Here is a 12,804-nt window from a genome sequence, read left to right as displayed (position 1 = left end):
TTCTAAAAAACAATTTATTAAAAGAAAATAAAAAGGGCATGCCATTATATATTTGGTTGCTTTTTGCCACCGTTTGACCGTTTTCTGCTCAGTAACTGTGCCTGGTCCTTCCCTGCTGTAAAGCTATTTTTAGTACCTCTTGCTAGCTCACCATTTGGTCACTGACAAAAGATAAAAGAAGCCGACCACCCAGACAGGCAGGCGCCCAGAGTAATTACTGCCATAAAGCTATCACGTGTACGGGGAATGCAAAGAACGAAACTAAATGGATACAAACACCCCAGCCCATTTCAAAACAAAAACATTTCGCTGCTATTTTGCAACATTCTGGATATTTCAGAGCACAATGTTTACCTTCTATGTAAAGAGCTAAATCCCAGATGAAAAGCAAAGTCGCAAAATATTCCTGCATGAGCGCCGAAACCCCCTCCCCCGTTGTTCCCCCCAGTTCAGGAGTGGACGCTTCTGCTCAGAAGCTGCAAGGCTTTTGGCACAGCAGCAGTCGAGCCCAGAGGACCCCCCCGCGGGAGTGAATGCGTCTTTTCCGGTGCTACATTGCTTTTGCACGGTGAGAGCGTTTGGAAAGGCCCAGCTCGGCGAAAGCGGCAGCCGATCTCTTTACGGACCCGCCCCCGCTGGAGTGAGAGAGTCTTCCACGGTGCTGCAAGGGTTTTGCACGGTGCTAGCGTTTGGAGAGGCCCAGCTCGGCGAAATACTAGGTAAGTTGAATCCTAGGTCCTTAGGACTCTGAGCGTATTCACAGTGGGCTGTCTTTTCGGAGCCTGCTTTTTATTACAAGTTTAGCTGTTTATTACTAGCTATCATTCTTTCATACCTTTAGCCCCATCCCTTCTGCATTGCCATAGCGCTTTGGTTTCATATCTGATTAGTATTTAGTTGTTTTTTTTTCATGGTAGTTGAATGCAGGCTCCGCTCCTAATCCCATTAAATTTGAATACTGGGTCATTAGGACCCAAAGAGAATCACGGGCGCCATTTTGATGACGTAAACTTTTTTTTTTTTTCGCCATTTTGGTATCCTGCCGTCCTGAGATATGCCCCGAAACACACAAAGTCAGCGCGCTGCAACTGAATCCCAACATGTTTAAAAAAAATGCTTCTAAACCGCAAATTAAACTGGGTGACGAGGACCCTGTAAGGTGCCAAAGGAGAGGAGACCTGCACATGTAAAGTCACTCTACCTCTGCTTCCAGCGAGACAAGAGCTCCAGATTCTGTTGAAGATTTCATCTTTTGTTGAACAACTTCTCAAGAATGGCTTCCAAGTTGTAAGTTATGATCAATTTATTATTTCATTTGAATCTGTAGAAATTGTGGATAAACTTGTTCTACTTTACTGACACTGTGCAAAAGTCTCTGACCACTGACTGCTATTGTTAAAACTTAAATTGCATCAATTACAAAACTAAAACAATATTTTGAAGCAACTTAAGTTTAATTTAATTAATTAAATTAATTAAAGGCGATTGGCTCAGCTGAGCAGTGCATCAGACAAGCCTCCAACATCCAGTCTCTGTTGAACAGGGTTGTGAAAGCAGATGTAGGTTTTCAGGATATATTTAATCTTTGTGATCACATTGCTGAAACTCAAGATGGCATTGGCAACCATCGCTTCAATTTAATTTCACTTGTCTTGCTTTCACAAGTTGAGAGAAGACCATGTGGCAAAAGTACATACTCTCCAACTACAGACCAGCAGTTTGAGGAAGAAACTGTGTAAAATAGTACTGTTATAAGGATACTAAATACTAGACACAGAGCCTCTGTCTTCCCACCCCCACGTCACAGGAAAGACACAGCTTCTGTACTGACACCAGTATATATTGCAGTTCATTGGCTATAGTTCTTGACAAATATATACAAGATGCCTGTGTGTATAGACCTGCCCTGTCTATAGTTATTTTTCCAAAAAGGAGGTAACTGGATGTTCATCTTTCATATTACCGTAAATGTAAAAAAAATTATAAAGTATTTTCCTTGTCTGGAAAATGTATTGTGTACAGTTCATTGTCTATAGTTCTCTACAAGTCTATACAAATGCCCGTTGCTTTGGATAAAGGCGTCTGCTAAATGCTTAAATGCAGTAACGGTCCTAGCTGATGAGGCGCCCTAGGCGAGCATCAGCGCCGGCACCCCCCCCCCCCCCCAGGTGTAGGGAAACTATAGCGGAACTAATGTTGCGTTTGGGTTTAGGTCTGGTCAGTTTTGCTGGTAACATTTTCGTTTTGCTCAGTTATAAGTGCAGCATTTGTTATGCGGCTGAGAAAGTGTTTTAAGTTATAACGTCAATATTCATGGATATTGGAGTTATTGTATGAGCTGCAGTCATAAGTTAATGGCGTGAGCAAGCTGTAGCCTATTTAGGTTTGTGTTTGGTTATTTTTAGGAAAATGCCTGTGTTTTTACTGATTCATTTTTTGATGTATGTGCTTTATTTTATCTAGTTCTCACGGCATGCTCGACCGGATAGATATGTGAATAAATGCCCGTGATCAGAGATCAACTTGTGTTCGTTATTGAGGGAGGTTACAAGGGGGGCGGCTCATAGGAAAGTTACGTATCATCATCATCATCATCATCATTATTATTATTATTACTTAATAGGCTTTGCTAAGCAGGTAAATTCATGTGGGCTTGTTTTCATATTAAGACGCATTAATACCAACTAGCTTTAAGAATAGTGGAATGTTACACTTTTTTCTTCCTCCGTTTGTGGCACCCCCTGGATGAATGGCGCCCTTAGCATTTGCCTATATTGCCAATGCCACGGGGCGGCCTGCATAAATGCATGAGTGGTAACGCAATGGGGCTTATCATGGAGATTACCAGGGTCTTTCAGCTAACATTGCTGGCCTTTTTTGTTGTGTTTTGTATTTGCATTGTTCTGCATGTAGTAGGAGAGTAGTGTATGTTTATTTCGAATGGAAGAATGAAAAAATACCTATATGTGCATTACATTTTGAACATAAAAGTAGGCTGTGTTAAGAAAACCCGCTTCTCTGTCGATTTACTCGTGGCTCGGTCGTAAATACATGTCTGACATTTATAATGAACCAAGACAATAAAAATCGCTTCTCAAATTTGCCCATTTATGGTTCTTTATTTCTGAATGCCAGCTTGTCCCTGATAGACGTTCATTCATTTAAAAGGAGCTCTACCCCGTCCCAAGATGGCGGCTCTGTTGACGCATTCGCTCCCATAGACGGCTGTATTCAACGCGACAACCAGTGCTGCTGCCTTCTGCAGGTTGGCGAAGATGCGAAGGGAAACCGAGCATCAGATGAAGGTCCACTTGTTCTACCAGCAGCTCCTGAGGTATGGTGCTACTGTAGAGTAGCTGTTAGCCATCCATCACTCTCCATGTGCTCATCTACATCTCCATCCACTTCAGCGAATCTGTGTGGGGGCCACTGGACCTGCTCAGTCTGGTGGCAGCAAGCGTCTCGAACCCATCTGACACAATCTTCTGGAAGGCAGCCCTCTTGTTGCCAAGTGATCATGAAAGAGATGCCAGTGTTGCTAACCAGTAAGTGGGGGAACTGGGTGTCGTTCGGGGAGGGATTGGGTGTTAGTTGGGTTTAGAGGTCCTGGAGCTTACATTTGTGCCCCCCTCCCATCTCTGATGCAGGATTTTGACAGAATGGCTGGAGTCCAAATTCGGTAACTCGGAGAAGCAAGAACACAGGGAGATGGTCCCCAACGGACACATGCAAACCTTGAGCATCAGCAGCGGCCTGCGGAGCGTGGGGGAGCGCATGCACACAGTGCACGTGTGTGTGAAGGTGTGGCAGATAGGGGGGAACTTGCCGATGAATATCGACAGGCTTCATGCCCCTGTGTTGCATGTTCTGTCATTAATGTTAGTCTAGCATAGCTTAACATAGCCTAGCATAGTCTGGCACTATGTGATATTAGCAGGTCCTGTGGTAACACAGATGTTTGCGAAGGGTGCAAGTGCAGGAAGTGAGGCCATGTTTCTCACTGTGGGTCAGGTGGCCCGCGGGCCCCTCAGCGAGGAAGGCCAGTTGGCATTGGAGAAGCGGAAGGGGCTGATGGGCATGGGCGCCCTGCTGATGCTGCTGCCCTCGGCAGTCAGTCCCGGGGCTGATGAGGAAGACGGGGACATCTTCCTGTTATCCGCCCTGCTGCAACTCCGGCAGATCCAGCAGGCTAATGCCTGGCCACAGGCCCTTCCTCTGGTGGTGGTGGTCCCAGGGCAGGCTGGGCACAGGGCCAGCGATGAACGGCTAGAGGAAGGTGTGACACTAACCGTGTCTATGACAACAGGTGTCGCGTGGGATTCGCTTACTTTACTTATAGCATTTCTCTTGAGGCTATGTTTACGTATGCAGAGCTAATACAGTTGGTTTGTTCCTCCTGTCTGACCATCGGTTTCCTTTCCCTGTAAGACCTGATGCTTCAGACACTCATTGAGGAAGGTTTGATTTCAGAGTACATGTTCGTCCATATCCCCGAGACCACGAACGAACCCCAAGGATCCGAGCAGGTGAGTGTGCATGTTGTCGCTGGCCTCGGTAAGATTGAACCATCCCATTGACCATCACCCCCGTCTCCCCGCAGATCCGCCATGCCGTCAGGTGGCTCGCTGCCCGCTCCACGGCACCAGCCCGGCTCGTCTCGCAGACGTTGGTGCAGGTTGTGGAGGCCGGGCTCTGCCGCGAGTTTGCTGGTAGGCTTCACCGTGATCGGAGGGACCGTGACATGGCGGGACTGCCCTCCCAGGGCCCTGCACCCGTCATCGGCCTCTACAACACTGTCCTGGCTTTCTTGGCTGGCCTTGTGTCGTCCCCGAGTCTGGCTGGCCTCTCCTGGCCCGTGGCAGAGTTCTCGGTGCCAGGGGGTGGTGACTGCCTACCACATCTGCTCTGGAACTCGGCTGAGCACCTGGAGTGGCTCCAGGGGGCAGTCCTGAGCCTGCGGCTGCCCGACTGGCCGCTGCCAGCCGTGGGGGGTATGTCCATGCCTCAGATTCGGAATTCGGACTTCTTGCTAAGTGGCTGCTTCTTAGTCTGTTTCCTTAAATTTCTGCTGCTGCCACCGCTCCCCCCACCCAGCTCCTTGGAGCCAGCTGGTTGCCTCCATCTTCCAGTACGTATCTCAAATCCCATGGTCCCGCCACAGCCAGCCACTCCTTATGTCCCAGTTGGAGAACCTTTTGGAGAGGCTGCGTCAGGACTGTGTGGGCCGAGGTGGGGGGCCGGACAAGGAGCCCACTTTCTGGGAGGTGCCCTGGGACGAAATTGTCATGCTCTGTGTAGAGCACCAACTCCGGGACTGGAACCCTCCTGGGTGCCCCGTGAGTGAAGGTGAGGAGGGTGGGGTGGGTCTGACGTTTGGGGGGGCCTACTGGGGATGCCATGCAGGTGTGAACCTATCCCACCATCTTCAGATGTCATCAGTGACGACGGAGAAATCTCGGTGTATTTCCTGAGCGATGGGCTGCAGGGCTTCATACCGCCGTCCTGCTGGGTGGATGCCGTAAAGCAGACGCACAGGGACAAGCAGCAGGGGAAGGCAGGGTAAGAGCCAGCCAGCCATGTAAATCTAACACATTCCAGATAGACTGTTAACAGTGACCTGCAGATTTAATGAATATTATTTACTATTAAATGGAAGAAGAGGGAAAGCCATCAGCTTCCAGTCTTGCTCATATCCCCAAGAGTGGTGTACAATACTGGCTTCTTATCCAAAGTCTCTGCCATTGCAGGTGTCACCAGAGCATGTGGCCTCATCCTCGACTGGCCAGGCCACGTCTTCAACAGAAGCTGTTTCACAGCATGGTTGAGGACCCTGAGTCCGGATCCGGTGTTGCCCCTGTTTTGGATGCTGCCTCCAGCCCCCAGGACCTCCTGGCTCGCATTGAGGAGGAGAAAGAACAGAGCCGCAGGTCTGACAGAGAACAGACATGCTACACACGTGTACTCTCTCATGTGAGTTGTGGCATAAACATTGAGCCATTTCCTGTTTGACTTGGATCTGCAGGTTCGAGGACCAGCTGCGTACCTGGCTTGACGTCGAGTCCCTGGGCCCTTCCTCTTCCTCCTCACCACTTTTCTTGCCTTCTTCGTTACTGTCTGTACCGGAGATCGTAGTGCCCTCCCCAAAGATGGCTGCCCCACCTGCACTTGCCCTGGTATTGACCCTGTGCCTACACAGGTGCTCACATTTTAAGACCCCAAGTACCCTGTGCTCATCAGTTGAGACTGTTTCTGTGCCCATTTTTGTAGCAGAAGGAGCGCAGTGTCCGCAGTGACCAGGCCAGGGGAGCTGCCAGTTTGTATATTTCCGCAGATGTGACACAGGCGCGGATATAATCTCCCAGGCCGAAGGACGCCGAAATCTACCGCGCTGTAAGAACTCTGTTTCGACTTTTGAAGGCCGTATTTTTGGGCTTTTTACACAATGAATCCGTCTGGGCTTTTCGGCAGAACACAAGGCGGAGCGTTTCAGTCTCCGCGCGCCCCGACCTCGGGGCTCTTTTCCTTCGGCCAGCAGAACGCCCCTTTCGTGCAGCCGCCTGCCCTCGGCCAGGGCACCGGCCAGACCTCGCTCTTCAGTACATCGTCTGCCTTCGGCCAGACCGGATCCCTTTTCGGGCAGCCTGGCGGGACGGCGTCTGGACAGGCCCCGACCTTCGGCATGCCCGGTTCTGGGAGTCAGACCCCGTCGTTTGTACAGAGCGACACCAGGTTCGGCCCGCCGCCCTCCTTCGGGCAGCCGGCCGGGGTCGGTCAGAGCTCTGTCTTTAACCAGAACTCGGCTTTTCCCCAGACCTCTGCCTTCGGACAGACCGGCGGATTTGCTCAGCACACACCCGGCTTCGGCGGCTCTAACGCTATCTCCGCCTCCTCTGTTCCCCCCTCCTCGGGGTCTAGTCAACCACTGAGATTCGGACAGTTGTCCACAGGGTCTTCTTCGGTATTCTCCCCTGGAAGCGTTCAGGGCCGCGGATTTAGCACCTCAGAGTTCAGCTTCAAGCCGTCAGACGCAGCTGTGTTCAAACCTATTTATAGCGCCAGTCCTGAACCGGCTGTGTCCCAGGCTGTGTCCGAGTCTTTTGGTTCCAGCCCATCCAGCACCACCGCTACCAGTATGGACAGCAGTGGGCCTGCTCCTGCTGCCTCTGAGTTCCTTTCTGGAGCATTAGGTTTTAGCTTCTCACAGCCCATCGCAGTGTCCAGCAGCATCCTCCCCACCAAAGATGCACATCCCAGCACCACCCAGGAGTTCAGCTTCTCGAAACCAGCAGCACCCTCCGTTGGTGCTGGCAGTGGCCTGGGTGGGGGGACCTCCCAGGCCGCCTCTGTCTCCAGGTACTCTGCCTCTAGCCTCCATGAGCCCCGGCCACTGTTTGGTGCTGTCAGCTTTGGTCCGCTAAAACCCAAGACTGACGCTGGGGTTGTGTCTGGTGAGGTCCGTGGGGGGGGGCGGTGAGGGGGAGAATGCAGGGGAGGCAGCGGCTAAGGGTACCAAGCGGAAGGAGGAGATGGTGGAGCATTTATCAGAGGAGCCCCAAGTTGGTGCTGACTCCGCCTCCAGGCACCCTCCCAAGAGGCCCCTGGTCCGGGGCCGGGGGCCTGTCAGCAGCATCTTTCGCAGTGCCTTGACCAGCATCCTGAAGACACCGGCCCTACAGACCCGGCGAGAGCCGAAGAGGAGTGAGGAGCCACAGCCAGACTGGGGGGAGGCGGAGCACCAGGGTTCGATGGCACCGACCACCAGCCACTCACCCTCAACGCCGCCAAGGTCACAGGCCCCAACCCGGGAGGTCCTTGAGAGGGCGGAGGAGTTGGGTGAGTACTCCCAGGAAGAAGCACATTGGGTTCGAAGCCAAGTATAGTCTGAAAAACTGAACTCTGTGACACTTGCCACAGATCCCGAAACTGAGGCAGCATCAACAGTGAGACGTGCCCGCCGCCTGGACAGCACAGACAGCCTGGGGGGGATGTCACCCTCCGAAGCCATGGTGCTCCAATGCAAGAACATTCCAGCCAGTCTTAACAGCAAGGACATCCTGGGGGAACATTTCCGCCAGTTCGGACGTGTGCAGCGGATCTTCTGCAGGCCCCAGAAGAACCTGGCCATAGTGCACTTCCACGACCATGTGAGCAATGGCTTTGCACACCTTTGGGGGGGGGGGCTTGGTCGCTGTACTCATTAGGCTGTGCTCTCGTCCATGATCTCCCGGGCTTTCCTCACTGACTTTTGGTATCTTTCAGGCTTCTGCTGCCAAAGCCAAGAAGAAGGGCAAACTGCTGCGCAGGCATGAGCTCACCATCTTCTGGCAGAGGAAGAAGCAGAGTGAGTGACTATTACGGTGCTCTCTATCTGTGCATCGAGCCAAGGCCAGGGCGGGGTCTTTGTGACTCGTTGCAGCCTTTCATTCCCATGTCAGCTGTTTCGATGAACTGGTTCTGTGTGTCTCTTAGGTCCAGGAGAGAAGGGCCAAAGGCCTCCAGATGACCCTGATCCTCAGAGCCAGGCAGGAGGCTTTGAGTCAGCCCCTGTCTGCAAAGCCCTCTCCAAATCCACCTCCGGCTGGTCCTCCAGCTCATCCCTATCCAGAGGGTAATCTTGTCTTTAAATCATTCTCTTACCGTAAGAGTAAATAACTCAATTTTACAATAAGATGGCCGGGTCTTTATTAAATTAAGTTAGGGAAGAAAATCACCTTTTTGAAACCCAATGCAAGTTCTTTAAAAAAAAAAAAAAAAATCTGGATCACTCTGGTTTTTTATTATGTATACATTTTGTTAGTTTTTTTTCCAAGCAGCTTGAGTTATGTTAGGTCATCTGGTAATGAAACTCTTTACCTCAGGCTCGGATTCGTGACATTAAAGTCAAACTGAGTTCTTTGGCTGCTATGCCCCCTACTGGCCAGGTGTTCAAAGGAGCCCAGGTTTTGCCAGCTTTTAGAAGCTCTTCAGCCTTTGGTCTGTCCCTCTCAGGTCACCAGCCAAGAAACCCCTGGCGACAAAGGCCCTGCAGTTTGAGAGTGAGCCGCAGATGGAGCCCAGCCCAGACGGCCTCGAATCCGAACATCTAGCCAGCAGCCTCCCCTCTCCCCTCTTCCACCTGATTGGCCAGGTAGCTGAAACCGCAGAGGAGAAGTATCGTCTGCTAGAGCAGCGGGACAAGATCCTGCGACAGGGTAGGTCCCCCTAGGGTCACGTTGCTGAGCCACCCCCCCCTCCCACCCCAAAGTGAATCGCCAGCTGACACGGTCTCCTCTGGCACAGCTCGGCCCAAGAGGACCGACCTGGATCTGTCCAAGGTGTTTGTGGGTACGTGTCCTGACATGTGTCCGGAGAAGGAGCGTTACATGAGGGAGACCCGGAACCAACTGAGCTCTTTTGAGGTCATCCCCAACACGGAGAAGGTATCACCACCCCTGCCCCTCTTTCCTAATGCTTCCCCCTCCCCGCCATGAATTGACAGACCACAGGCTGCAAATCACCCTCTGCACCCCACGCAGGTGGACCACACTGCTGCCATTAAGGAGTACAGCAGGTCCTCTGCTGACCAGGAGGAGCCCCTCCCCCATGAACTGCGGCCCCTTACTGTGCTGAACATGACCATGAACTACCTGGTTACCCAGGTCATGGACCAGGGTGAGGACAACTACCGTGACTGGTATGACTTTGTGTGGAACCGCACACGAGGTATCCGGAAGGTGAGCAACATTAGTCCGTGTCTCATTATTCCTGTGCCCTGCGGGCCTCGCCCTGATCCTTTTTCTGGGCCATCTGCAGGATATCACTCAGCAGCACCTGTGCGACCCGCTTACGGTGTCCCTTATTGAAAAGTGCGCCCGCTTCCACATCCACTGCGCACACCACCTGTGCCAGGAGCCCATGATGTCCTTTGATGCTAAGATCAACAATGAAAACCTGACCAAATGCCTGCAGAGCCTCAAGGAGATGTACCAGGACCTGGCCAGCAAGAACATCTACTGCCCTCATGAGGCAGAGTTTCGGCAGTACAGCGTGCTCCTGAAGCTCAATGATGGAGACATCCTCCGGTGGGTGGCTGGCCGGCAGTCGGTGTCCCGTGTCACCGTGGCACCTCTCCAGCTGACATTTCATTCCCTCCCTACCTGCAGGGAGGTGCAGCAATTCCGGGCGGAGCTCCGAAACTCTCCGGAGGTGAAGTTTGCCGTCCAGGCCTTTGCCGCTGTCAACAGCAACAACTTCGTGAGGTTCTTCAAGCTGGTCAAGGTGGCCTCGTATCTGGCTGGTTGCATCTTGCACCGCTACTTCGACCAGGTGGGGGAGCCGTTGCTCCGCTCCCTACATCCTCATCAGCCCCAATACCTCACTTACCTGGACCGCTCTGGTGCCCCCTACAGGTGCGCCGTGAGGCTCTGCGGGCCCTGAATGTGGCCTACAGCTCCCGTGGTTCCACCACATTCCCGGTCGAAGACCTGGTCCGGATGCTCATGTTCCAGAATGCCGGCGAGGCTTCGGACCTCGCGCTGCAGTATGGGCTCGCGGTCGATGCAGGGTAAGGCTGGGCTGTGCTTCGTTGTCCCTTTTGTGTTGGGGGCAGGGTGGCTTATCTCTGATGGGGGTGCTAATCTATGATGGGTGGTATATTTTATTGAAGCTCTGCCCTCCCCCTAGCATGGTGGAGCTAAGCCGGACAGCGTACCAGGAGCCTGAGATCCAGCCACGTCCAAAGCGCTCTGTGGCCATCGCAAGGAAGCGGGAGGTGCTGGTGGGCCAAGTGGTCAACGGCGCGCCACTGCCCAACCCACCCCAACACACACCCGTCAACAGCTTTGACAGCCGCAACAAGTACCGTGGGGATGGGCAGCCAGCGGAGGCAGGCAGTGTGCCCAGGGCTGGTGCGTCTGCACTCCACCTTCCGCTAACTGTTACGCTTCGTCCACCTTCTGGCCTCTGATTGTAATTTTGTCATTTTTCCTGCCCACGCTGTAGCAGCCTCCCCTCAGAGGCCCCCCATTGAGCTGGATGCGCGGGCCCTCCAGCACCGATCCAAGATGCCGAGCGACCCAGCGGAGTCAGCTGGCCTCCCTGGTAGAGAGGAGAGTGGAGCACTTGGGGCATCTCCGTCGGAGGCACCACCAGTCGCCCCACCTACGCCTCCCCCACCGGAGCCCGTTTACACAGAGCAGGTGATAGATTGCTCATTGCTGCGTGTCAACCCAGTAGCAGTGTGTTGGTATTGCCATAGTAATGACAAATAACCCCCCCCCCCCCTTGCAGGACATCGCCACGGAGGTAGAGGCCATGCTGGAGGAGGTAGTGCAGGCCGAGGTGGCTGACGTGGCTGCCACCGAAGCCGAGTACATCTCTGCTGCACTCAGGTAGGAGCGTGAGCCAGATAGGGAGCAGTGGCCTCTAGAGGGTTGTCACACTCAACCAACACCAGTTTGGTGATGTGGATGGGTTGTTGCAGCATGTGCAACGGCCAGGTGGAGGCAGTGCTGAGTGAGGTGGTGGAGCAGATGCTGCGGGAGGTTTCTGCTGCCGAGATCCAGGCAGAGAGGGAGCATATCGCTGAGGAGAAGCGCAGGATGGAGGAAGCCAGGTAGGCCTCACCTGTCTGGGCTGGGGAGGAGGGGTGGGTGCATTTTGAGGGGATGTGCCATCTGATGGGCCTGTCTCTGTCAGGAGAAAGCAGGAACACGAGGAGCTCCTGGCCCGGCTCAGCAAGACACTGTGTGCCGAGATCACACAGGAGGTGCTGCGCGACTGCATCGTGGAGACTGCCTCAACAGAGATCAGGTACTGGTGAGCCAAGGGGGATCAGAGGTCATAGAGAGTGTTCAGATAACTGTATATAGGCTGAACGCATGCCCCTTCGTGCCAGGCGTGCCCAAGAAGAGCAGGCAGAATGTGTGGCTCGCAGCTCACAAGACGTGTGTGAGGTACTGCTGGAGGAGACGCTGTGTGGTGAGCTCACCCTGCTGGCCCAAGACGTCCTGGAAGCAGAGCTTCTGAGTATACGCAGGTTCATCAAAAGGTAAGGGGCAGTGGTAAGGGGACCAGATATTTTGCCCACATGCTCGCCGACAACCGGGCTTCACCCTGTGCATGTGTTGCAGGTGGCGTGATGTGGTGGCCGTGCGCAGGCAGCTGAAGCGACAGATGCGTGATTTTCCTGCTGCCCCTGGCTGTGTGGACCCCCGCTTCAGGCTGCAGGCCTTGGCCCCCAGTGCCCCCCCCTCACCCTGCCTGGACAGGCTGGCCCGGGGCGTGGTCAACCTGGGGCACGCTGGGGACCTCTCTGTTTCCTGCACCAGGTACATCTCTCTCACAGCATAATAATGCTGACCTAATATTCATAATAGAGGTGCACCGATCCCACTTTTTCAGTGCCAATATAATCCTGATACCTGAACATAAGGTATTGGCTGATTATGAGTATGATCCAGTACCAAAGCTCTTTTTTTTTTTCCAAGCTAGTAAATACAAATGGAAAAGAAGTTTTAATTAGCCCACAAGAAACATACATAAGATACTGTTCCACCTCTTTTGTGCATCTTGTATTGAGCATTTTTGAGACATTTTGCAGTTGTTTGAATATCTTCACAAGTACACCCAAGTGGCATGCGTCACTTTTCACTGTGATAGCAGCACCTCGTGTATCAAGCTATAGCGAGTGCGCAAAACAGCCCAAGCTGGCTTCCAAATCCATCGCTTTTTTTCATATTACTTGCATTGCCTTAATTGAGTGCACTATTAGTGGGATTTTCCACTGAATGTTACTTTGTTTTTACAAAGATCGCAAATCGCTGT

General features: G+C 52.7%; 3 protein-coding genes across 3 annotated transcripts in view; all 3 read left to right on the top strand.

Annotated features, from left to right (window-relative positions):
* The first annotated feature begins 4,036 nt into the window (after window positions 1–4,036).
* On the top strand, window positions 4,037–6,298 carry LOC125738528 (germinal-center associated nuclear protein-like). Its single transcript, XM_049007610.1, has 7 exons — window positions 4,037–4,276; window positions 4,429–4,526; window positions 4,601–4,991; window positions 5,095–5,346; window positions 5,430–5,559; window positions 5,748–5,927; window positions 6,023–6,298. Exons 1-7 carry the CDS (start codon window positions 4,072–4,074, stop codon window positions 6,291–6,293), a joined length of 1,527 nt encoding a protein of 508 aa, XP_048863567.1. The 5' UTR covers window positions 4,037–4,071; the 3' UTR covers window positions 6,294–6,298.
* On the top strand, window positions 6,298–7,450 carry LOC125738533 (germinal-center associated nuclear protein-like; the record flags this gene model as incomplete). Its single annotated transcript, XM_049007622.1, has 1 exon — window positions 6,298–7,450. A coding segment is annotated over exon 1 (1,008 nt), but the record flags the coding sequence as incomplete, so codon positions are not given.
* A 171-nt stretch (window positions 7,451–7,621) lies between these two features.
* The window catches only part of LOC125738669 (germinal-center associated nuclear protein-like), a 39,791-nt gene continuing 34,608 nt past the window's right edge, over window positions 7,622–12,804 (top strand). The window contains exons 1-16 of the mRNA XM_049007862.1: window positions 7,622–7,833; window positions 7,915–8,144; window positions 8,260–8,341; window positions 8,470–8,608; window positions 8,989–9,124; window positions 9,285–9,419; window positions 9,516–9,713; window positions 9,793–10,061; window positions 10,143–10,305; window positions 10,389–10,543; window positions 10,663–10,867; window positions 11,350–11,369; window positions 11,462–11,593; window positions 11,677–11,790; window positions 11,876–12,028; window positions 12,111–12,225. Of these exons, the coding sequence (XP_048863819.1) occupies window positions 7,746–7,833; window positions 7,915–8,144; window positions 8,260–8,341; window positions 8,470–8,608; window positions 8,989–9,124; window positions 9,285–9,419; window positions 9,516–9,713; window positions 9,793–10,061; window positions 10,143–10,305; window positions 10,389–10,543; window positions 10,663–10,867; window positions 11,350–11,369; window positions 11,462–11,593; window positions 11,677–11,790; window positions 11,876–12,028; window positions 12,111–12,225 (2,334 nt within the window). The 5' untranslated portion in view covers window positions 7,622–7,745. The remainder of the gene's footprint in view (window positions 7,834–7,914; window positions 8,145–8,259; window positions 8,342–8,469; window positions 8,609–8,988; window positions 9,125–9,284; window positions 9,420–9,515; window positions 9,714–9,792; window positions 10,062–10,142; window positions 10,306–10,388; window positions 10,544–10,662; window positions 10,868–11,349; window positions 11,370–11,461; window positions 11,594–11,676; window positions 11,791–11,875; window positions 12,029–12,110; window positions 12,226–12,804) is intronic.

This window comes from Brienomyrus brachyistius, chromosome 3, assembly GCF_023856365.1.
Source record: "Brienomyrus brachyistius isolate T26 chromosome 3, BBRACH_0.4, whole genome shotgun sequence".
NCBI lineage: Eukaryota > Metazoa > Chordata > Actinopteri > Osteoglossiformes > Mormyridae > Brienomyrus > Brienomyrus brachyistius.
Note: the sequence above shows the minus strand (reverse complement) of the source record. Positions and strands in the feature narration are given on the sequence as shown.

Bases quoted from the DNA above. Each gene is read 5' to 3' on its own strand.
- LOC125738528 (XM_049007610.1), top strand. From the start codon at position 4,072: ATGGGCATGGGCGCCCTGCTGATGCTGCTGCCCTCGGCAGTCAGTCCC. The intron at 4,527-4,600 runs GTGAGTGTGCAT...GTCTCCCCGCAG, and splicing joins AACCCCAAGGATCCGAGCAG to ATCCGCCATGCCGTCAGGTG. The intron at 5,928-6,022 runs GTCTGACAGAGA...TTGGATCTGCAG, and splicing joins GAGAAAGAACAGAGCCGCAG to GTTCGAGGACCAGCTGCGTA.